Source organism: Thunnus albacares, chromosome 18, assembly GCF_914725855.1.
Source record: "Thunnus albacares chromosome 18, fThuAlb1.1, whole genome shotgun sequence".
Lineage (NCBI taxonomy): Eukaryota > Metazoa > Chordata > Actinopteri > Scombriformes > Scombridae > Thunnus > Thunnus albacares.
In genome coordinates, this window is record NC_058123.1 from 16,737,338 (window position 1) to 16,762,042 (window position 24,705).

Consider the following 24,705-nt stretch of genomic DNA (forward strand, 5'->3'; position numbering starts at 1 on the left):
ACAACTTTTACTTGTAATGGGGGATATTTAGATTGTTGTATTGGTACTTAAAAAAACACTAATGAGACTAGACTAGACTAAATATTTGAAGGACCTTTCAGTATAATCCAATACATTTCAACAGCACCACAATTACAGCCTCTACAGCCTAAATCACCATAAAACTGAATCGACAGCTGAATATCATAACCTGGAGGAGGATTTATTGTACAGCAGCTGTATTAGTTTTAGCCAGGAATAAATTAGCAACTTAATGTATAAGAGGTTGAATATGTGATTGACAGTCTTACAGTCTACTTTACGATGCCTACAAGTTACTATCTGGGGCAAAATATACCCAGAATATTCATATTTGAGCCATAACTCCTTTATCTCCATTATCAGTGAGAATTCAAGAGAGGTTTCCACACCAAATTAAATTAAATTAAAATTCAAATTAAAATGTAAAATTAGAATTTGCACCACAGTTTACACAGTAATATGCTGATGGAATTGTTTTAAATGTTTATGCACAGGCACACACACACACACACACACACACACACAAACACATATTTTACCTTGTCCTATCATACAAATTCTCACACAATAAAAAAAAAAAGACACAGGCCTGTCAAATAGTATATTTTTATTGTTTAATTGTTTATTGTTTAAGTCGCATACAGTATAATCTCTCATTGGTTTCTATGTTGCTGAAGTTTGTGGACTGAACATCTGTCATTTTGTTAACCTTCTGATTGGTTTGTGCGTGGGCTGGTTGAACAAGATCAGTGCTGCTGATTTGATAAGTGACCACCGGATGTCCTCTGACCCATGCTATGCTCTGTGAACCTCGCCAAGGCTGCATTGACAACAATGTTAATACATGAATATTTATGATTAGAAAGTATACTGGCCACATCAGGGCTTTTCACACAGTTGACATGGAGACTTACTATGTGAAAGGCCAAGGAGGGTACTCAATCAAATTAAAATAGTTTGATTTGATTTTTGACATTAACATACTAAAACCTAACAAATACCAGCCACTAAAGGTAGATTTACCAGTTCTGCTCTTAAGTCCTGCTCTTCCAGCTCAGCCAACAGTGTTGTCTAAAGCATTTGCTGTAAAAAATAAATGCAATCTGAAGAATAATGTAATTTTTAAAAAGTCTGTTTATAATCAAGTTCAGGAAAGAACCTATAGAGTATGTATGTATCTTAACTCCAGTCCAAGAAATCTTAAACCACGTGCTAGATATGCTGAATCTGTCGCTTCTTAGATCCCCATTGTTGTTTGTTGAATTGTAGGAGGTGTGCTTGTCCTCATCAAAATATATAAAAATAGGCATTTTCTTTTTAAAAGGTAGATACGGTTTCAGCGAGTTGTTGTTCAGCATTTGTTGTTGCCCAGCTGGGGTGACAGCAAGCATAAATAGCACAGGAAGGAAGGACAGGAGATGAGACACAGCAAGACAAGGGGTAATTACTGAGTTTGTGAACACTGAATACATTTCTGTAGACCTGTAAGTTAATTATTCTTGTGAAAAACAGAAAAAAAGGGCTTTGACTTGAGACATCAACACTAGCCACTGCTTGAGAATTGACAATAATAAACCCATGCCCAAACATCTCAAATGTTCTTCTTTTAATGAGCAACGCATCTTTATATCATACGTCAGTCAGCATTGAAGTGCATTGATTAAAAAGTAAGTGCAAGTACAGATTTTGATGCATTCATTTCGACTAGAGGATTAAATTATTTGCAATGTCACCCCAAAAATAGTCATTCTACGGGGGCACTCTGCAAAAGAAAACCGCTATAGTTGATGCTGTTTCTAACCTAAAAGATATATGCTTTTTTCCCCATTTCAAGCTTTTTAAGTTATCGCTGAGTGACAGTGTGTAGGAGTGATTTTCATCTGCCTTCTGCTGTCAGTTCACTCCAGTCCATCAAACACAGCACTTTTCCCCAATATCACTGTCATGCTCCCTGACTGATTTCTCAGTTTGCGTTGAGGAAGACAGCAACTGAATCAAGTCGGCAGAAGCACAAAGTCTGTGAGAAGCACTATTTTAGTGCAATAGTTTCACACTTGGTAACCTTGCCACCTAAAACTGGCTACCTCTGCATAGAGATGGAGAAGAGTTCTTATCATAGCCCCATCGATGGGCCTTTTAGTTTTTACTGAGGGAAGCGCCATTATTTGTGGTCATGTCACCAGAGCAAGGATAACAACATCTTTTTGAGGTAATAAAAAACAAATAACAGCATGAAGTTATCCATTAAAATGCACTGTCCCCAGTATCTTGGATTCTGTCATCAGAATTTGGATAATACTTATTGAAACCATAAGGCTTTACGATAAATGCAACTTGGCCATATGATGGCAAAAGTCTTCAGTGGAGGCATTCCCCTTGGACTCTAGCTGCTCTCGGAGGAGGTGGGCGGTGCTGTGGAGGACGACCTCCGTCGGGACACTGACTGTGAGCGCTCAGGGCTGTGTTTGTCATAAGGCTGGAGCTGCACCTCCAGGAAGTCCCTGTGCTGTTGGCTGATGACCTGGCTGATGAGTCCCGGCAGAGCCTGCAAGTTACTCAGAAGAGTCTCCAGCTTCGTCTCCAGCAGGGCAATCCTCTTCTCCATGTCCTCTCCTCTCTCATTCAAGTCTGATATCATGTCATACATGATGTTCTGAGTCTGGAACAGGGGAGAGTAAACACACTTAACATTATCGTTTTCCAAATTCATTTTTGATGGACAACATGTGTGTCCAAAATGTATACAAAGATAAAAAACAATGGCTGCTTTGATTCTTAAATACAGTTGAAAGTGTAATCAGATCTTTCTGAAAAGGAAAGGAAATAAAAGAGCTTGTGAGCTTGACACCAAGAGAGATCCACTTTGTCAACACGTTCTATTCAGACCGCAGATCTACTATAAATAACTGAAAATCAAAACATACATATAAATAACACAGCCAATATCATCTCCTTATCACCTGTCACAAAATTACTGATCTCAGTATTTAATACAAAATGACAATAGCTAAGAATATGTCAGTTACAAACACAAAGTAAAGTAGAATAATCTAATTTTTTTAGGAACAGTAAATCCTTTTATTGTGATATAGTGTCATCCACTCTTAGAGAGTCAGAGGTCAAAAGCAGAAAAGTTAAAAAAGAAGGTCAGAGGAACATCAGGTTAAGTCGTGACCTGAGTATATCAGTTAATTTTATGCTAAACAGTTACAACCTTGACAACCAGCACATTTTCTGTAAAAGACATAGCCTAGAAGGGCAGATTTTATATAAACAGTTTACAAGTATATTTCCATGCAGACCGTACTACATTATCCTATGACCTTGAGGAGACAGGAAAGGGGCCTGCTGATTTTGCATGATGCTTTCTGCTCTTTTGACGCATTAAGTGTCTTATCACAAACCTTAAAATCTAAAATATACTGGATATTTATTTTAACTCCCAAGGTTCAGTCGTAACAAATAAACAACAACACACTGAGAAATACATGTCACATTAGGATGAGGAGTGGGAATGATGCCGCTGGATGGCGGTTTCTCAGCAGAGGACAAATAATCCCTGGCAGCCTGGAGGCAAGTTCATCCATCACTTACCTTGTCCTCTTCTGATTTGAGGTGGGAATAATTTGATAGGTTGTTTATGTGAATCAGTGAGGACTAAAGTAGCACTGACACCGCTCAACCCAGCAGCTAGTGGAGACAGGAGTTTGACTGTTTGTATTACTTACTTTAATACAAGCAGCCCACATTTAAGAGTTAAATGTTGAATTTCCTTTGTAATGGAATAAAATGCTAGAGACCAAGAAATGAGGCCTAGTAAACCATGAGAAAACAAATATTATAAATTATGGATGAAACTGATGGAGCAATATTATATTTAGATATAGATCCCATATAGATCCACTTCGGCTACATAATAAAACCACATCTTGGCACTATCATCCCGTTTCTGGACAAGTGAATGAGAGAAGAGGGAGGAGAGTGGCAGAGATTGTTTCAAACAACAGCTTTAAGTGGGCAATTTTTGCAATTCGACATAATTAACATAATTCATCCTAAAAGGCAAATGTGAAGAAAATGCTGTGGACAAAAAACAAAACAAAAAAACAATCAACCAAATACTGCATCTCTTAAATCACGTTAAAAGAAACCAGATCCTTTAGTAGACTGTAGAAGAGATAATGAGTTAAGGGGATACATTGTGATCTGAGGAACTTCAAATGAGATTGTGGTGGCAATAATACACTGATTAGCCACAACATTAAAACAATTGACAGTTGAGGTGAATAACATTGATTATCTTGTTACAATGGCACACGTCAAGTGGTGGGATATATTAGGCAGCAAGTGAACAGTCAGTTCTTAAAGTTGATGTGTTGGAAGCAGGAAAAAAGTGCAAACGTAAGGATCTGAGCAACTTTGACAAGAGCCAGATTGTGATGGCTAGATGACTGAGTTGGGGCATCTCCAAAACAGCAGTCTCGTGGGGTCTTCCCAGTATGCACTGGTCAGTACTTACCAGAAGTTTTCCAAGGAGGAATGACTGGTGAACCGGTGACAGGGTCATAGGTGCCCAAGGCTCACTGGTGTGTGTGGGGAGCGAAGGCTAGCCCCACAGAAGAGCTACTGTAGCAAAAATTGCTGAAAAAGTGAGTGCTGGCCATGATAGACAGGTGTCAGAAACACAGTGCATTGCAGCTGCTGCATATGAGGCTGCATAGCCACAGACCAGTTAGAGTGCCCTTGCTGACCCCTGTCCACTGCCGAATGCACCTACAATGGGCAGGTGAGCATCAGAACTGGACCATGGAGCAATGGAAGAAGGTGGCTTAGTCTGATGAATCACGTTTTCTTTTACGTCATGTGGACGGCCGGATGCGTGTGCATCGTTTACCTGGGGAAGAGATGCCAGGATGCACTATGGGAAGAAGGCAATCCAGTGGAGGCCATGTGATACTCCGAGCAATGTTCTGCTAGGAAACCTTGGCTCCTGGCATTCATGTAAATGTTACTTTGACATGTACCACCTACCTAAACATTGTTGCAGACCAAATACACCCCTTCATGGCAACGGTATTCCCTGATAGCAGTGGCTTCTTTCAGCAGAATAATGTGCTCTGCCACACTGCAAAAATTGTTCAGGAATGGTTTGAGGAACAGGACAAAGAGTTCAAGGTGTTGCCTTGTCCTCCGAATTCCCCAGATCTCAATCCCATTGAGCATCTGTGGGATGAGCTGGAAAAACAAGTCAAATCCATGGAGGCCCCACCTCACAACAGACAGGACTTATAAAGGATCTGCTGCTAACATCTTGGTGCCAGATACCAGAGGACATGTTCACCTTCGACGAGTCAGAGCTGTTTTGGCAGCACAAGGGGGGCCTACACAATATAAGGCAGGTGGTTTTAATGTTGTGGCAGATCAGTGGTATGTTCAGCTCTATTTAGTTCAATCTTTCCACTGAGAGTATGAGGAGACAACTGAAGCTCTACACTGCCCTCTTATGGCTACAGACTTATATAACAATGATTAAGGAGCCAGCTGAGTGGCACTGGCTCTAAGCCACCTTATCCAATGTCACATCCCAACTCTCACTGCTGTTTTACAGCATGAGGCGATTGGGCAATATTAACTAATACCTTTCATGACATGCTGGCCTGAATCCAGTTTGACTGTGGTGTACTTTTGAATGTCAAAGCACTCTGCCTCTCTCTCCTCTCTTTCTCTGCCTTTACTTCTGGCTGAATCATCAGATCACAGTGTGTCTCCCTTCCCAGGTTACTGTTTTTGCTGTGTCAGGCTGGCGCACTGCCTGGTCTTTCCCTAAGGTTTGTCAACTTCTGTTTAGTGCATCTGGAGACAAACATCACAGAATACATAAAGTGAAAAACAACGCTGGGGTTTTTGCATACACAATAGGGATTTTTGTTGCTCTCATTTGGTTATTTTCAGGAGAACATGTCCTGGGGATTGTAATTTACTCTGTAAAATAAAATGATGTTATTATGGCAAAAGATTAGAATCTCAGGTGAGTGCAGACAACCAGAGTTATCACACATACAGTATTTATTTTTTATCCCCTTGTGAAACGCCTGTCTGTTTATTTGACACCTGTAGACTTTGATTATATTATAAAACACAACTAATCCAGCGAGTGAGCTAGCATGCATTGAATTCAATCACACAAAGGAGAGAAACTTGTCAGGATAGTTGTCTATCCTAATGTGCAATACAGCAGTGAACTGTTAGTCTAGCTTACCTTAGCAAGGTCCACTAGTGAGTTTGCTTGGTCATTCAGCTTGCGTTGCTCCATTTTAACACTTCTCAATCTGAACACAAGACCATTCAGAACCCAATAAATTAACGCTATCAAAATTTATCATTGAATTTGTGCACACACAAGGCATACACATGGAGAGAGCACTCCTAGGCCATGCACAGGATGTGTGTAGAGAATGCAGGGATTGCAGGGGTCAATCTGTTTGGTTGAGCTGCATGCAAGTGGAAAAAGAAACCACAGAGGAGGAGGGGCTGCCACTGAGGAGAATGAAACCAGTCCTACTGTACGTTCCTACTCAGCGAATACATACAACCATACTAAAGGAGTGATGAGGACTCATATCAGAGCACCAGTGCAGTGTAAACAGCATTTATCAAGTCCCATAGCTATTTGACATATAAGAATGTAAAACACCAAAAACACCCACTGTTGTATCTACAGTATCTTTTAACATTTGTTCTTCTGTTAAATCAACTTTTCTCTGCTTAACTATATGAATTATTTAGTCGCTAAAACAGACATAGATATCAAGCACTGTTTTATGGAAAAACAGAGATTAATGTTTAACGATTTGACAGCAGCTATCTGCACAGATGTGCACTGTTTTACTTTTGAGACTTTGCAATATAAGCATAAAAAGATGTGACATCAGAACTGAGACATTTTGCTGCTTCAAGGAATCCTGTTCATCTTGAATCATGGAGAGAAAACGATACATTACCGGTTAAAAAATCAAAAATATTATTTTTCCCAGTTTGAAAGTAGTAGTAGTAGTTTGAAATACCTTGCAATATAGCCCACTTTTTATCAACCAATAAGCCTACTTCTGAAGTTTGTGAAAAAAACTTCTTCACACAACATGCCTAAATAATTCACATCTCCTGTTATCTCTGCTATCTGTTTAATTAGGCTTCTAAAGCCTGTTTTTACTCATCCTCTCAGGGGGCTTAAAAACAGCAACTGTGCAGTATTGTAGAGTGTCGACCACACATGGTTTTTAGGTATTAAGGAGATTTTTTTTTTCTTCCCTGAATCACCCACGCATGCTCAATTACACTGGGCACAATACACAGAATAACATCATGATGGCAGTTTTACCAACATTTCAGACTTTCAAAAATTAATAAAGAAACCTTCTATAGCTAACTGAGACATTGATGCACTTTGTGTGTGAAGTGATCATTAGGCTGTGTGAATCGAATGCAAACAGTAATGAAGATCGAGAAGGGATTCAAGGGGCCCTTGGGGAGTCTGATAATTAGCCCAGATACACCCATTCTCATGCAATGCAGGATTATTTTCTCTGTTTCCTGAAGTCAGGCAGATGTGGAGCGAAGATGAGGTTAGACCAACAGAGGGTGCCACAGGAGTCACTAAAGGAAACTACAGGCAAAGGAAGATGTCCTGAGGACCGAAATGCTTCATACAGAGCAGATTCTACAGACAAGTACAGAATACTATTGCAAAATAACACTTTTATTATTCAAGTAATTATATGAAAGACAAAAAGAAGGTAGTCTATCTGAAATGATGAAAGATAAAAGATATTTAATGTTAAATGACTTTGCAGTTGATGTAAGACCTGGTAGAATTATGCATTTCACAGTTGGATGACCAATAGCCGTCAAATGGGGTCAAAGCATGGAGCAGATTGAGGTCAGGACAAGGAAGCCTGCTTGCCATGTCTTTTATATTGTATATGTCCCTTTCCCTCAGTCAATCACTCAACATGGGCAGTTCTGCTTTTGAATGGGCACTCTAAATCTGCTTGCTATTCATCAGGGGAAAACGGCTACGCTAAGACTTCCAATATCCCACTAAATCTGTTAAGGCAATCTCAGTTAGTGCTGCACCATATTTTTTTTTACCCCCCTGAGTTGCTTTCTTTTGTCATGACCTCTGTTTACCTCATTGTAGGAATAAATGCTAATTTATCTTGTGGTGTAAAGGACAGGGTGAACATTCTGCAGCCTTTTTTTTTCTGTCTGTCCCTACTGACAGCTTCACCCTGTCGGTCACAGTTGCAGCCTCTCGGGCACAAACGGGATTGCTCGGAGGCTTTACCCCGACCTTCCTCTCAGGTCACTTTCCTGTTTCATCAGTTCGCTGATCTCTGAGCTAACAAGCACACAGACTGACTGTCCTCCGTCTCGCTACGATTCCCACTTCAACCTTGAGGATGGAAAGTGACAGCAATCCCAGAGGGGTGGTCTAACTGTACTGAGACACTTGACTTAACAGCTATTATGGCTTGAAACATACTGAAAGACATTTGGTTGCATGCGTGCAACATCATGCCTGTGGTTTGTGGTAAAATGCACCATCCAAATGAACTAAAGAGCGTTCCAGCTGCGTCTATTACAAAATCTGCTAATTTGTCTTAATACAGAGATGCATGATAGTTGTATGTCCTTGTTATTATGCTGTTTACCAGCCATGATAACAGTGGATCAGTGTCTTCGCTACTGTGTCATCCAACAGGGAAATGGAGGAAATGTGGCTGCAAATGTAATAACAGGCGTAACAATGGTTCCACACGCCGAAAGATGACCCTGAGCCCTGATCTGTATGAGCATGACCGCTAAGTTGTATAACATGACTTGAGGAGACAGTATGAATTATATACTTGTGCTACTGGAGGTCTGTCTCCTGTAGAGCTCTAGTCGTCATCCTTCGGTACGTGAAAGCACAGTTGATTGGAGTTTAATCAGTGGCTTTCTGATTAAAGATCAAATTCTCATCACATCCATGCAGAAATGGAAAGAAAAACACCCTCCATCACTGATAATTGAAATTCACTTAATATGCATCTATGGGTGTGTTCACAATGTGCAGCGTGTGTCTACTCAATAATATAAAGGTGTTTGTGCTGGTTTTATTTAAAGCTGTTTGATTGCAACACAAAATGTTGAGGATTGAATGGGAAATGTGAGAAAAAAACCATCAAAGCAGCTTAAATGAAATAATCAGTCAACATTGTGATTGTGTCATGTGAAACATTTCAATCATTACAAACATTTTTTTTGTGGCATGAATTTCACTTATCAAATGAGGGAGTGTAATTTTTTAGTCACATTATTGGGTTCAAGAACAAGCTCTCGTTAGCATGCACACAACAGGTCTGTATCTACATGTGAGGCGAACACTTACTTTCGAGCTCTATTGCATTGTGTCGACACAAACAGGAAAAAAAGGAAACATGAAGTAGACAAATGAATTATTACAACATCAGATAAACATATTCAGATGGTAAAATCTGTTTGCTCAAGTCTGGCTGCTGTAACCCTCATCTCTACGCTGTCACCTCACCTCTTGAGCAGCAGCAAAGAGTTTTTCTTGACTTATTTCTTCCTGCAACCAGAGTGTTATCTTGCTGTGTTTGGACTGTTTCCGGTAGCTGCAGCTGTGCTTGCTTTCATAGTCTAATCCCTTTTCTTCACACTACTCCTGGATATCAGAAATACAGTAAATCAAAACAACCTTCCTGTTAATGTCAGTCTGTCTGACCAACACTTCAGCAACACAGGCAGAGCCTAAAAGGTTCTATGGCCCCATTTAACATCTGTTTACACCTCACATCCTTTACTGTGACTGATAAGGACTTCTGGGTGTACTGTCTTGCGGCCTTGACTGGAGGAAGCAGGCAGGATGATATCTGATTTGATATTTACCATCACCTAACAACAGGTCAAGGACGGCTGTGAGCCTTTTCCAAACCTCCACTTCAGCAATCTGCTCGCTGTCTGGCCATTTCCTGACCTATATTCATCTTGATACAGAATTTTAGCATTGCGTCCTGCATAAAGGCTACAGGCAATACTTAAAACTCTCAGAGATAAGGCCTGTAACCACACTACCACATGAACAAGACAGAATCTTTATAAGGCAGAGGTGTGACGGGAGGATCTTGACACCGTGCTGAGTAGTTGTCCTTGCACACAGAGCTGGACGTGACTTTTTCTCTCTGAATCTGGTTCTTTATAGATTTAGCTTTAGCTCCAAGGGATTTCCATTATTAGGCTGTCCTAGAGAACAGGAGGCGGACATGAGACTTTGTCATCACCGCTGCAAATCGGCTAAGCACGACAGCAAGGACATAATGACTCGACAAAGCAACCATAACAAAAAGGCTATTACACGGCACAAATCTGGATGCGGGTTGCAGCAGCAGCAGACAATTTATGTGTTTCTCTGCCTTGTAATTAAATATCCTAATGTATAAATGTATGTTCAAAATACTCATGAGCAAATCAAAGTTGCACACATGAGACCACAAAGACCGATATACATACGTAAAACTACAGAAAGCAAACAAACATATAAACAGGGGACATTTTACTTGACTACATAATAAGAAAATCACTGTACTTCTAATTACCTATTTTAATAAAGAGTTGATTGCTAGTTACTGAAAGAAGCCACAGAGTAGATGTGCTTGTAAGCACTGTAGGTTGAAGAAAAACAAGAGCGAGGTGAGGCTAAAATCAATACTGTTCTGGAGTTAGATAGCACTTCAGGGGTCCTCGGGGACCCACTAAAAGACTAGCTGACAGGTAAGTGTCTGACCAGCTGGTAGAAAAGTAGAAACCCAGATGTGTCAGCCCTCAGGTCAGCCTGACATCTGACTCACAGCAAAATAGACACACAAGAGTCAATCTGACAGCAAAAGGCGAGAGAGAAATATCAATATACTGCTGTGAATTCTGTAACTTGACAATATTTCAAGGTAAAATAAGATTTTATGGATTCTGTTTCACACAGCAAGTTTTCCAAATCCCAGTAAGAGAAAATACCATTTTACACAGATAAAATATGTCTCTTTCAAACCGACCATTTCAACCCTGTTTTAATATAAATGCATTACAAGAACCTCTAATGTATCCGTGAATATAATTAACATAAATCTGGTTCCTTTGCATATTCTACCACTCTTCATGATGCAGAATCAACAGAGAGTCAGGCCAACTCATTACCACATCTGTAAATTTAAAGTTAGTCAAATCAGGTGAAACATGAAGTACAGGATCCTTCATTTTTTTGCTACAGGTGTCAAACAATTCAGATTTCAGGTTCGTGTTGCATCGGTAGATGAAATGAATACACTGCTGGATAAAACATGTTAGACCAACATGAGTGGCGGGTTCAAGGTTCTGAGCTCGGTACCTACTGGTGAATGGCTTGGAGAAATTTCCTCTGATGCTTCCTGACTCTGGCATGGTCCATCTTCCTCACTAGTTTGGTGTTCTTGTAGATGAGCCACGTCTCCCTGAGAACATTCGCAGCTGTGTTTTTCACCTAAAGTGCACAACGAGGAGACGTTCGGTCAAGTATACAGATATAGGTGAAATATCTGTCGATATCCTGATGACTCAAAGTGGCGATTTCACTTACTCTTTTTGTTAGCTGGGTGTCCATCATAAAATTGTGGACATGTTTTTCAGCTTTGGTTAATTCCAGTTTCTTTGCCACCACAGCCACTACCAAGGCAGTACAGCCAGCACCCTGTGAAATAACAAGAATGGACCGGGACAAATATACAATGTGGATTTTTACATATTTGATTTGCTTGTCAACTGTTTTTTCAGCTAGTAGATATTAGCAACATATTAGTTACTTTCATGTAAACAATAATGCTTCCTGTCAGTTCTCAAAGAAAAAAAACTGAAGCACTCAGTCTGCTTTTCTCTGCTTTTCTCACCATAATGCCAGTCAGGAGGCAGACTCCTTTCCCACAGTATGTGTTTGGGACCATATCCCCATATCCAATGGTAAGAAACGTGATTGAGATCAACCACATGGCTCCTAGAAAGTTGCTGGTTATGTCTTGGTTGTCATGGTACCTGTAATAAATAATAAATGCAATAGGTTGACCATCTCTCATGCACCTGCAGAAACTGATGCACTCCTGCTTCTCCTCATGACTAATTCTCATCTAAAAAAAGAAAAAAAAATACTATGCAGTACGTAATATTTAATATTTTGTCATAATACTGCAGAGCTCTAATCTTTTCTTACAGCATGTGTAAATCTTTATATCTTAATGCTCAGACACAGAAAGAGCTAAGAAGTGTGTACATTATCTATTTTTATGCCTTATCTATGTTTCATGCTGAGCAGTAGAGTATAGCGTGAGAAACTGATCCAGGCACCTCTCGCATGCTCTCACAGTCCATGCAGCAATGATCCACAGCGAGATGGTGAAGACCAGCAGTACAGTGCCGGGACAGATGGTCATGAGGGTCTTCATCACAAAGCGTGTGTTGAAGTTGATCTTATTGAGTGCACCGATACTGCGGGACGAGGCGTCCGTGAAGAGCTTGCTGTGCAGCAGCATGACACGAGCGATGAGGTACAGCCGCAGGAACATGGGGATGGACAGGATGATGTCCACGTCCGCATCCGTCTTGGATGGCACATAGGAGTAGGCCAGGCGTGCTGTCCAGGTGAAGGTGTAGTTCCCTGGGATGGGGTGGATGGCGCACACCAGGATCTCCAGGCAGATGAAGAAGATGCGCTCATATGTCATGGCTATCCTCCAGTCATCAGCTGCATTGTCCACCATAAATAACTGCAAGGAAAGGGCACGGTGAGGCTGATGAAGGGTAAAAGCCTGCTAACATTTTCATCATGGTGACACAGCAAGCTACAGGAAATCATTAAACCCATTAAAACAATAAGTCACAAATGGCCTCGAGTCATTAAATCACATTTTTGAATCACATTATTCAACCTTTTTTTTTTTGCAAGTTGTCACCCATTTATTACTCTGATATATATCTATAACATTATTTCTGTCCATTTTCCAGAGAATACTATTGATCCAAGTCACTGTGCTCAAAACATCTGGGAGAAATTCAGCCAAGTCCAAAAATGTGCCTCAGACGGTGGCAAGACTGAAATTTGTTTGCATTTGTTTAAAAAAAAATGTTTTTATGTCCTCTAATTAATTTGTTTCTATTAATTTCTGTATGGTATCAAAATACCAGCCAGCAAAAATGTAAAATTCTACAAATAATGGCTATTAATGTAAAGTATATTTGATTTGCAGTGAAATAGGGTAGTCTGTTTCCTTCATGTGTGCCTCTACTACTTCAGGACTGAATTCTGCCATGTATTTCCCCTCCTTTGTTTCTCTCACGACTTTCAGACCCCTTGACTAAAAAAAATAAAAAATAAGTGTTAAATTAACAGCATGCAGTAAGCATTTTCAACTTCAAAGCGCTGTACTGATGAGAACATCTGCCACCTTCACATTAGCATTAGGTTCTGATCGCCTGGCCACCCCGACCAGAAGGTAAGCCATTTCACTGGGGACTTGCGTGTGGGTGGATTTCAACAACCCTCATCACTCTTGTCCACTCTGTCCTCTGTCATATACTGAAGCTTCGTCATATGGTCACCTCTGCTGCTGCTGCCACCTCCTCTTGTTCCTCCCCTCCCTCCTCTTCATCACTTTCAATCCAATCTACAGTTATCTACCAAGATTCACGGCTCAGTGTACTCACCCTGAACTAATGGCCCAGCCCGTGACTGCCATCACCAGCTCATTCCCAGTGATCCCTGATCAAGCTTATGGTCGTAGATGCACTATCTCAATCTTACTCCTCCCACTGAGTTTTACATTTGCCGGTGTGGTTTGCAGATTAAATACCATCAAACTGTATAAGCTTCCACTAAATTTGTCAGAGATTTTTTCTCTTTGACACACCACACTGATATTCCTCCACAGCAGCTTCTGCTCTATCCACTCAATCACCTCAAGGTCCTCTGCTGGTGTACAGGCCGTCACAACTGGCAGTAGATATTTCACAAAATGTCGCTGTCAGCAAATACGAGCCAGGTTTCCTGGCGGGCTGTTTTTGCCATGAGAGCAGAAACCTTTCTAAGTTAAGAAAAAAAACCTGCACGTGATTACATTTCATCAGGAACCTCCCTAATATGCTCGGTAATGAATTATACAATGTCCAGTGACTCCTCAGACTTTAAAATGAAAATAGGCACATGCAATGCTTTTGCTTACAGTTGAGCATCTCTTGGGGCAAGATTGTGCACAGGTCAGTTCATCTTTCGGCTCAGCTCATCTTAAATGTTACTTTAAAGTGTGCAGTTTGGATTTTCAGTGACTTTTATTTCCAGCTCTATAAATACCTGCCAGCATTTACCCATGAAGAAGAATGGAAAACAATTTATTTTTAAGTTAATATGTCTAAGTCTGTAATATATTGGATATGCTTTAGTCAAAAAAGCCGCTTTAAAAAAAAGTGCAGATAAGTGTGTGAGAAATAAAATGCTCATAATACACACTAGAGGCACAGATCATGGCTCGGCATCTTGCCAACGAGTCTCCATTTAGTTTAATTTGGAATTTCTCATTACAGAAGTAAAAACTGTCCCAATCCTGGAGGGCTAATGGGATCAGTGACCCAGATTGTAAATTTAGCTGTGATGTGTTACATAAAATCGAATTGCTGAAACAGTCATATTTCTCACAGTGAAAAGAAAGCTCATATTCAACATGTTCAACTCAAGGACAAAGAAAGCACAAAGAAAAAAAAATCGATAGTACTGTGCACTGCCACTTTTCTCACAGACATACATGAATGCTCCTCATAGTACAATTTGACAGCTTCAAAGGCACTTTGACACTGCAGTCGCCAGCTTCACTTCAACACACAAACTTCACTGAACCCACAACAGCAAACACAGCACGCTCATTATAGCCCGTTTCTGAGCCAATTACTATATGTCCAGCAGCTACTGTACAAGACATATCAGCTGTCCACAAGCTGGCACATTACAACAAAAACACAAGAAGCTACAACTGACACATGTCCCCAAACAAACCGTCCCACAAAGCCTGTTCAGCTTCTTTATATTTATTTAAAAGCTACAATCAAAGTTTCCCCCCAAACACAGAAAACACATGAATTAAATTTTCAGAGGCAGTTGTTCATATCAAATGAGTGACACCGAGCTCTTTTAACAAACTGACATCTGTCAGAGAAGTGTGTAACTCTAACCACAGCTTGTCCTGTTTGGCTTTCCAAGTGAGTGTAATGTAGACACGGAAACACAAGCTGCGACTCCACGCTGCTTCAGTTTCTTAGTTACAGAATTAGGTTCTGAAAACAGCTAAATCTATTGTTTGCACACAGCACAAGCTGCGTTTTAATTTACGTTTTAAACAACAAACCCGTCCTGTCAAAAGCATTTACAAAGTTTGTTACCTCAAAACAATGTAATTAAACATTTAAACCCAGGTTGCATAAGGAAAGCTTACTTGGTGGCTAAAAGCAATTATGGTAATGGATGACCTGAAATACAATACTCAAAGGCCCTTTACCTCAGAGCATCAAATATTCCATGCTAGCAGCAGAACCAGCAGTTATGACAGAGAGGTTGGGGAAACTACCTCTGCAGGAGAAAAAAACCCTCAAAACTGTGTGTTTGAAATCATGTCAGGATACAAAGAGAAATTACAGCAGACAGCTGATGAGCCAGGAAAAGTTTAAATTAGTTACAGGAGGTTGACAAATAATTTAAACACTCCAAGTAAAATGATTTTGAACTAATTTAAGCAGCTAAAAATATGTCTACATTTTTAGGCAAAGCAGAGGTCTGACAATCAGCACTTTGATTCAGTATTTTAAGCAACATGAGACAACTAACGGAGCTGCAAAGAGGCCAAATTATCCGTGCCCAAATTTCATTTGCGTCCATCAAATTCAAATCAATTTGTTGCCTTGTTGTTTTATTGCACGTTAGTAGATATATAAATCAAGAAATCTTGTACACAGATCCAAGAAAGATCCAGATCCAAGAAAGCCAAAATGAGATGCTCCTCACACCCAAAAAAACAACACTGCCTTTGACTACAGCAAGGTGAAAAAAAAAAAGAAGGTACAAAAAGAAAAAAAAAAATCAAGGAAGGGAAGCAAAACCTGACAAATTTGTTAATATGTTAAAAGAATGCTCTCATAAAACAACATCTGTCAAACTCAAACCGCATAAACAACAGAAAAAAACGTCGCTTCAAGCTGAAACTAACTCAGATGTGATGAACATAATGAATAGAGTTTAAACGAAGCGGACAAATGCTGCTAATTTGCATTCTACAGAGGCTGCAATGCTAATTTAGTTGCTTAAAGGGTCAGTACACCCAAATTGCAAACAACATATTTTCTCGCTTAACTTTAGAGCTATCCTGCAATGCACAAAGTTCTGCTTTTATTTGTCCAAGTCTTGAGATATCTGCCCCTTGAGATTTATGCCTCCTCCAATTTAAATTTGTGGCGCTCACTGCATCGAAAATTTACATTTAAAAAATTGAACAGCAACATCTCTTTCCTGAAACAGTCTCCCTGTTACTCTGGAAACACCACATACAGATACCTCCTCAGGAAATGTTTTACCCTTTTATGACCCTTTAAGTCATTGTTCATGAATTGTTCATGTTCTTTTATCTGGCTCCTATAATCCCTTTTTTATCAACACGCACACAGGGTTGTATCTCTGTACACGTGAGAATGCATCCTAATCTTAACCCTACAATGAAGCCTTTACCCTCAAAACAGCTCTTTGGGAGGAGTAAGAAGAGGCCAAAAATGTCCTCGCTTTCCAAAAATGTCCTCATGGTCTAAAACTGGAATTGGCTGTCACAATGACAGAAGAGCACATACATACAACAGATCTCAGAGAACAAATAGCGAATTTGGCAGCCATTTCTAAATGAGACCAAATCTAACTGCTTGTTTTCTGACAGTTTAATAATTAAGAATGCATGGGAACGTTTCATTCATGTCAGGGTGAGAGGCAGTACGGTTGAACATGTCCTGAGATCATCCCCCCCACCTGCCGCTGTCCCGCGTCTTCACCGCACAGTCTCAGAGGAGCTCACCTGCGATGATAGCTGGGTTGGTTACTGGTTTCACTACGTTCAATATAACTAATGGAGTCCGGCTCAATATTTAATCTGTGTAATGTGGAGATGGGAACATATATCTTGTCACTGAGAATGAAATCGCTCAATCTCATTAGTGAATTAGGTTGAGAGGTTCAGCCCAATTAGACATTAATGCAATGCTTTATTTATGATATCAAAGCGAGCCACTAAGAGGCCACTTTGCTGAGTAAATCTGAAGCTGTTGCGGATTCAGTTTGCTTTTGTTTCTTGAAATTAAGTTGCACATTTGCATATACATTCTTCTACTCTAGTGAAAGAAGAACGCTTTGAGCCAAAATGAAAGCCGGAATAAATCTTTATTTTCTTTCTTTGGAGTGTTGCTGTTGCAGCCAAGATGAGCACATTAATAGACTAAAATCATCTGCATGTTTAGAATCATGGTTTAGCAAATGACATCAATAAGTAGCTGTTAGGATTCTTGACTTGTTGGGAGTTTCTCTGCCCTTGAAAGCCTGCATGTTCAGTGAAAACATCGAGGTCAGCAGCCAGTGATGGTTATCTGACTCCAGTCTGGACTCTCACGTAGAGGACGGATTTCACTGTGAGAAATGCCGAGCGTCTCCTGCAGTTACACCATATCTCTGACACATACACACCACCCATGGGCGCTCTGACAAGCACCACCAAGTTTGGCTCTGGCAGGATTCTCTGGCCCATTTCGGGCGATGTGTTGTTATTTTATCTTCTCTGCAGATTGTAAAATTGAATACTGTGCAACTGTGAAACATCAGTGCTGACTTTTATCACAGAAGAACACATCAAAGACAGAACAGCCCCCCAAGCATTTTGCATTAGTTTAAGAGAACTCAGCAAAACTGTCATCACAAGCCACAGCGACATAGCAATGGCCTTAACACAAATGCCCCACGGCAAAGAGCCTTTGATGTGAGAACAAGAGAAATCTTTCAAAATGTCAGTTTCTGTCTGTCGGGGAATAAGGTGAACTCATCAACCATCTTAGCAGCAAGAGCAGGAAGATGTTCCCAGCTCGTTGCTCATATCAGACTTTGACAATGACAAATCAAAGTCAGGGAGACGCTGCCGACTCTAACCTCTCCATTTCCACTTATGCTGTACAGTAAGTCGCTGCCTGCCAACACAGCAACCTCAACTAAACTAAAAAGTCTAAAAATTCCTCGGGCGGAGCGCCAGCTGTCAACAAAAGACATCATTTGGACTGAATGAGGCTGCTAACATTTCAAGGAGAAGTATAAATAGCTATGTGCTTTACATTCATTGTAGCAACCTGAAAAACATCAGTTTGAACAAAAGAGGATCAAACATTACTATTTACTAATACTATTTCTCCTGATTGTGGACAATGGGACAAATCTAAGCACATTTCCTAGAACACGGACACACCATCTCTGTTAATGTACTTGGCTCAGTAGGTCACCCATCACTGCCATCGGAGCACGGCAGATGTATCCCTAAACAATTCAAATGACAGCTGGTGTACAACATCTATCCTGTCTGACCTGACCTTTGGAGTCCTCAGTCACTCTGAGGAAAAAAAACATGCTGTTGTTAAACTCTATAAAAATGAGAGGGCGCGATCTTTACCGGAGTTTGACAAGTAAATCAGTTTTAAGGGGGATAGAAGTGGTGGGGAAATATTTCATCATCGTGACTTATGCTTCTACATCTGACAGGCATCTGTGAGTACACATGGACGTGCATGCATAATCGATTTCACTGCAGGAGCAACACTTGCCACATGGAAAAGTGCACTTTAGAAATAGCACTCTAATATCACAAACAAGTAGATCCTGATCAAAAATGAGGTTGAGGTCACAAACCAAGCACATAAGATTAACAAAAGTATTTTTAATTTTTTTTAAGTATTTGGTGCAGTGTTTCATACAGGTGATCATACGAAACATGGACTCAATTAGTCAGTAGTTGTGTTTCAAAGCTAAATTGCTATGATATAAAGTGAAACTCCCCCAGTTTTACAAGTTAAAGTCAGTTTACTCATCAAAAGGGAGTGTCTAACAAAAGAAGTTGCATTATAGAGGGATACAGTATTTTGTTTTGTTTTTTAGCTTAACTAGAGATGCAATGATTTGTCGATCAGTAGAAAAGTAACCGCCAGCTGTTTTGATAATCAATTAAGCGTTTTGAGTAATTTTTTTAAGAAAAAAATGCTGTGGTTCTAGCTTCTTAATGTGCATTTTTTCTGGTTTTCTTCATCTTCTATGACAGTTAATTGAATATCTAATTGTAATATGTCTAATATGAATATGGGTTGTGGACTGTTGGTTGGGACAAAATAAGACATTTCAGGTTGCATCTTGGACTTGTGGAAACAGTGATTGACATTTTTCACCATTTTCTGACATTTTATAGACCAAACAACTAATTGATTAAAAGAGGAAATTGTGTACAGTTTAATTGATAATGAAAATAATCATTAGTTACAGCTATAAACTTAATGAGCAGGACTAAAACCAAGGATATCTTGGCCTCTGCTGCTTCAGTTTTGACCACATGCAGGTTTTTTTTTCCTGTCTCTTGCTAACAAATAGTAAACATTTTACTCAGAAAGCAGCTTTTTAAAAAATATTTTCTCAGTTTGGACTTATCAGACTAATATTTATGTTTAAATTCCAAACACAGCATTTGTCTTGGCTACGTGGTTAGTCAATTACAACTGACCAAAAGTGAATCTTAGGTTTAACCTTTCATCTTTGTGGTTTTATTTAAGCTTTTATTCAGACCTGGATAATCCTCTATGATATTTGAATATTAGAGGCTTAAAAAGCCTCTTTGACCTAGTCCACCTTTAAAATGTCTTTTAAATTTAGTCGTGGCTTAACACACATGAAGACAAATTGCATTTTTATCGGATGTTTTCAACTAAACAGGTTTGTCAAAAGTGCTGTAGTGAGCAGAAAACGTCAGAATCACAGAATACATGAGAAAGGAACACACATACCAGAGCTGCTATGTGTTCCTGTGTGTCATTAGTCATTAGCAAGATAGATTTAGAATTAATGTATGTGTGTGTGTGTGTGCGCGCGTGTGCAGGCACAGCCTGCAGGAACCAAGTAATGACAGACTAGCTACAACAGGCACAAAAGCCCCTCAGGCAGGGAAAGAAAGGAGCAGCTGGTGTGGTGGAAGTTGAAGTATAAACACCACGAACTGGATTTAAATAGTAAGACTGAGTCAGTTTCCAGGAACTGAGCTGATAGTTTGCTCCAGAGGCAGCTCAATGAATTAGAAAAAGGAACTCATAATCAACTTGTACATTTAGAAAGCAGTAAGGAGTGAGTAAGACTGCAGCGAAGTGATGATGCTTTCTGATTCATATAAGTATTCAGGCTGTTACATTAATACATAATAAACTGTATATAAATCATGACTGTGAGGGGATATATGGTGAAAAATGTATTGTGGTTATCAATTCTCAGGCAAACAATTTCCTTAATAAAGTTTTCTAGGTCAGCAAAGGAGGAAATGTCTTTATCATGAAGACAGAGCTATCTGGGGTGAAACATGTTTTGGATGTTGACGTGACTGTCACAGGAGTCTGGATCAAAGAGGTTTGAACAGCCTTTCTGTTGGTACATGTGCAGCTACTGACAATTAAAGGAATGGAAAGAAAAGCTTGTTTTTTGAAGATAAACTGAGAATTTCAGCTTCTGTGTAATGAAGGACAGAAAGTGGCTTCATAGACAGTTTTAAGGTGTGAAATAAAAGATTCAAGTTTTGTAAAACTGGATATTGTCACCATATTTATCATATTCATCAATACACATGTGTTGCTGCATCATGATCAGAGCTGGAACAAATTGTTGATTAAAGGATTATTCCATCAACGGAAAATTAATTAGCAACTATTTAGATATTTGGTTAATTGTTTTAATTATTTTTAAGTAAAGGCGCCAAAAATGTGCAGGTTAAGTTTCTCATATGTGATGATTTAATACTTTTCTTTGTCATGCATGTTAGTAAACTGATTATCTTTCAGTTTGGGGCTGTTGGTTGGACTAAACAAGACATTTGGGCCTTTTTCACTATCATCTGACATTTCATAGACAAAGCGATTAATGGATTAACTGAGAAAATAATCAACAGATTAATTTATAATGAAGATGATCGTTAGTTGCAGCTTTGAAACTAAAAGTATATGAAAAATTAGGGCCAGCTCAGTGACTTAAAGTATGTAGCACAATTCAGTCCTTAAGCATTTAACTGGTTTCTAGTGGGAGGGGACCATAAATGCACCGCTGAGGCACAACTACCAATTTAACACAATCTGTTTACAAAAATCACTAATGGAAACCCGCAGTGATGAGGAACGCACCTTTGCGATATAGCAGTCACAACTAAACACTTACATTATTTAACATCAAGGAAAGTTTGTACAAGGAAGAGGTGAAAAAGCTGAGTTTATGAATGGAATAATTTACACAAGTATTAGAGTAAAAGGTGTGGAGGCACAAGGAGAAAAGAATGAATGTGATACTCTCCGTTAGGCATTGAAATATGGTAATGATGTCTGTGCATTTCTATCATCCCTCATAAAGAAAGGTTTACAATGAGACATCTGAAGGGGGTGAGACATTTTACTGTTGGGCTATTTCAATGACTGATACTCCTCTGGGACTTGTAAGTGCTAAACATACCAACAAGGCTGATGAATATACCTTAGCTAATCCAACTTTTAATGCAAAAGATAAAATCCTGGTGCCTCACCCAAATGTAATATCTTTCTGATTCATAAATGGACCATATTCTACATCTTGGATCCAAGAGCATATGAAAACAGCTGGATCAGCTCGTATAATTTAGCTAACGGCACTTTTTAAAAATCACCATCTCGTTTAAAAGTAAGAAAAACCATTAACATGATTAAACATGGCGTCATTCAAGATTCAGGAAAATGCTTGAGCAGTGTTTCTTTTCAAGTCAAGTTTTTTCTTTTTTTCCTTTTGAGTTGATTCAATTAAAAATAAATAAATAAAACAGTCCTGGACACATGAAAATGTTCTGGCAAACATACATCCACCCTGCTGAAAGTGATACCATTAATTTTGTGGCTGTTCAACAAAGACGCAAGTGCTGAAGCGCAACTGTAAGTAATGCAACAATGCTCCCAGGCAAGGTCATAAAGCTGACCAAGTATTGGAAGGTCTCTGGGGAGGCTAACAATCTATATTCATTCACTGACCACTGTGAGGAGTCCTTAAATCTTATCAGAATGTATAATTAGCTGTTAATGTGGGTTCAAATGATGATGGCACCCACTTCAATCAACAGTCCAAAAACCTGTACTGTCATTCGTGCAATCAAAGGGTTGTGTAGATTTTTCGGTGTTAAAAACATTCATAGTTATGTGACAAATATAAAAAATGGATGTTATCTTTGGAAATTAAAAAAAGAAAATAAATAAAGTTGCAACATGCTCATGTTTTCATTGAAAAAGTCCCACTCTGCAGAGAAACTCAAATTTAACACTTCACTTACTTCTACAAGAAGTTATTTGCTTTGATAAATCAATAATTTTATCTAATGTGCCAATACTCAGGAGGATTTCCTGCTAGCAAACTAATTTGTGTGGACATATTAAATCAAATTGAGCATTTAATTGTGAGAAGACATTTGCTGTTATGGCAGTCCCTTCCCATTCAGTCACATCAACATTAAAAAGAGTGAGAAAAAAAGTGTTTCCACATTACCTGGATCTCTCTTGCATGGTATATGATAATCAGCCCCAGGAGAATGATTGTAGAAAGGCTTATCAGGCATTTTAGAGCTAATGAATACAGGGACTCCTGGAAAAGAGCGACAACACTAAAGCCAAACAACACACAACATCACAGCATAAAATCACATTCTTACATGTCAAACCAACTGTTACATGTGTGACCAAAATATACATAAATAATACACTATAATTCATCTTCTGCTGACATGTGATATCTTCTTCTATCTTCTATGGGATTCCCCTTCATGGTTGGACAGCAGTGGGCCTTTTGGCCTGTATGTGACAGGACAATGTGACTACATGGGACACTTGATAGTGAGCCCACACTTTTCTCGCCTTCTATTTAAACAGACTGCTTTAACTGAACACTTCTGGCCAAAGTTGTTTAATGTAAAGGGCTCGCTCTGTCAGCCACATGCCACCTAAATTAACTCTAGATACGCACCTTTCCATAGGCTCCCCATGAGAGTTCAGTCTCTATAACCATAACAACGATCCCAAACATCCCAAAGATTAAAGCATAGTCGCTGAGCCGCTTCCTTTTCTCAAACAAGGCCCTCCTGTGTCCGAGCTTTTCCCCAATGTTCTGGTTCTTCTTTTTACCCGATTTACCGCTGCTGTGGCTGCAGCCTCCCCCTCCGTCTCCCGATGCGTAAGGCATCAGGGTGGTGGAATTATTCTCCGGCTTAGATACTAAAGTGTCCGACGCATCTGCGGCGGAGATGGGCTGCAAAGGCTGGGACTCGGAATCAAACTCGTGTATGTTTCTGCGGGACGAGCTCAAGTTGCTCAGCGGCCGCATTACGCCGCCGTTGTATCTGCAGCTGCTCATGGCTATTTCATTGTAGGAGTTACTGTCTTTGTGGCTGCTGCCCAGGCTGCCCCGCTGCCGATCGCGGCAATGCTGCTGCTGATGGTGAGGATGATGATGTCTGGATGAACTACCATGACTAGAGGGTGTGAACTCGCAGACGCTGTACTGGCAACCTTGCCTCGAAGACGTTTCGGAAGGTGTCCTTAAAGTTCCCACAGTGGTCGGCGACGTCCCGCGAAAGACGAGGCTTTTTCTCGCATCACAGGTGCAGTTATTGCAGGTGCAGCATTGGTCGTGCTGCTTGCTGAGCCGATCCTCCCGCCCGCAGTAGTGCTGGTACTTACAGTGCTGGAACTGCTGCTCTGGAAAGAAATCGTTCTGCAGCTGCAATGGGGTTTCCATGTCAGTGCTGCTGTTTAAAGCAGCAGTCGGGTACCACAGAGCACCCGACGAAGGGCGTTATGGTACTTACGGGAGGACAGAGCCGCTGCATGAACAGACCCATTTCGGCTCCGGTAGAATGTGAGAGGAGCCTCCGATTGGGCAGAGGGGACCAAAACAACTGGCTCGACGTCATGAAAAGGTTGCAACCATGGTATAAGAGGCCCAGCCTTTTTTCATCAGGACTAACAAAAACTAAAAAAAAATTATTTTTTTTTTTTAATTTTGGGAGATCTAGCTGCACTTTTACACCTTTACATATTTTCTCACAAAGACCTGAGCTTCTAATAAAAACACTTCTAAAACTGCAGCCAAAAAGAGAGTAAAGAAAAGTATAAGAGGTGTGTTTTTCCTCTTTGTCTTGCTAAATATCACTTACACCTCCAATACACCTCTGCATTTCAACAGATGTAATTTAGGTATTGCACACAACACCCGTCAGCCAGGCCTATTCATAAATTTCCTGACTG

The 24,705-nt window shown here is 39.9% G+C and overlaps 1 protein-coding gene across 1 annotated transcript; it reads right to left on the minus strand.

Annotated features, from left to right (window-relative positions):
• Positions 1–621: 621 nt before the first annotated feature.
• Positions 622–24,379, minus strand: kcnn2 (potassium calcium-activated channel subfamily N member 2). Its single transcript, XM_044332712.1, has 9 exons — positions 23,426–24,379; positions 22,952–23,047; positions 12,451–12,869; positions 12,000–12,141; positions 11,693–11,803; positions 11,469–11,596; positions 9,452–9,460; positions 6,281–6,350; positions 622–2,680 (listed from the first exon to the last, which is right to left on the minus strand). Exons 1-9 carry the CDS (start codon positions 24,194–24,196, stop codon positions 2,405–2,407), a joined length of 2,022 nt encoding a protein of 673 aa, XP_044188647.1. The 5' UTR covers positions 24,197–24,379; the 3' UTR covers positions 622–2,404.
• Between the last annotated feature and the right edge of the window lie 326 nt (positions 24,380–24,705).

What these genes read in the sequence shown, in the direction of transcription:
- kcnn2 (XM_044332712.1), bottom strand. Translation starts at nt 24,196, where the DNA reads ATGGAAACCCCATTGCAGCTGCAGAACGATTTCTTTCCAGAGCAGCAG. An exon ending in CATGGGGAGCCTATGGAAAG is followed by an intron (nt 23,048 to 23,425) that starts GTGCGTATCTAG and finishes GCTCTTTTCCAG; the next exon opens with GAGTCCCTGTATTCATTAGC. An exon ending in GCCTCCTGACTGGCATTATG is followed by an intron (nt 11,804 to 11,999) that starts GTGAGAAAAGCA and finishes GTTATTTCACAG; the next exon opens with GGTGCTGGCTGTACTGCCTT.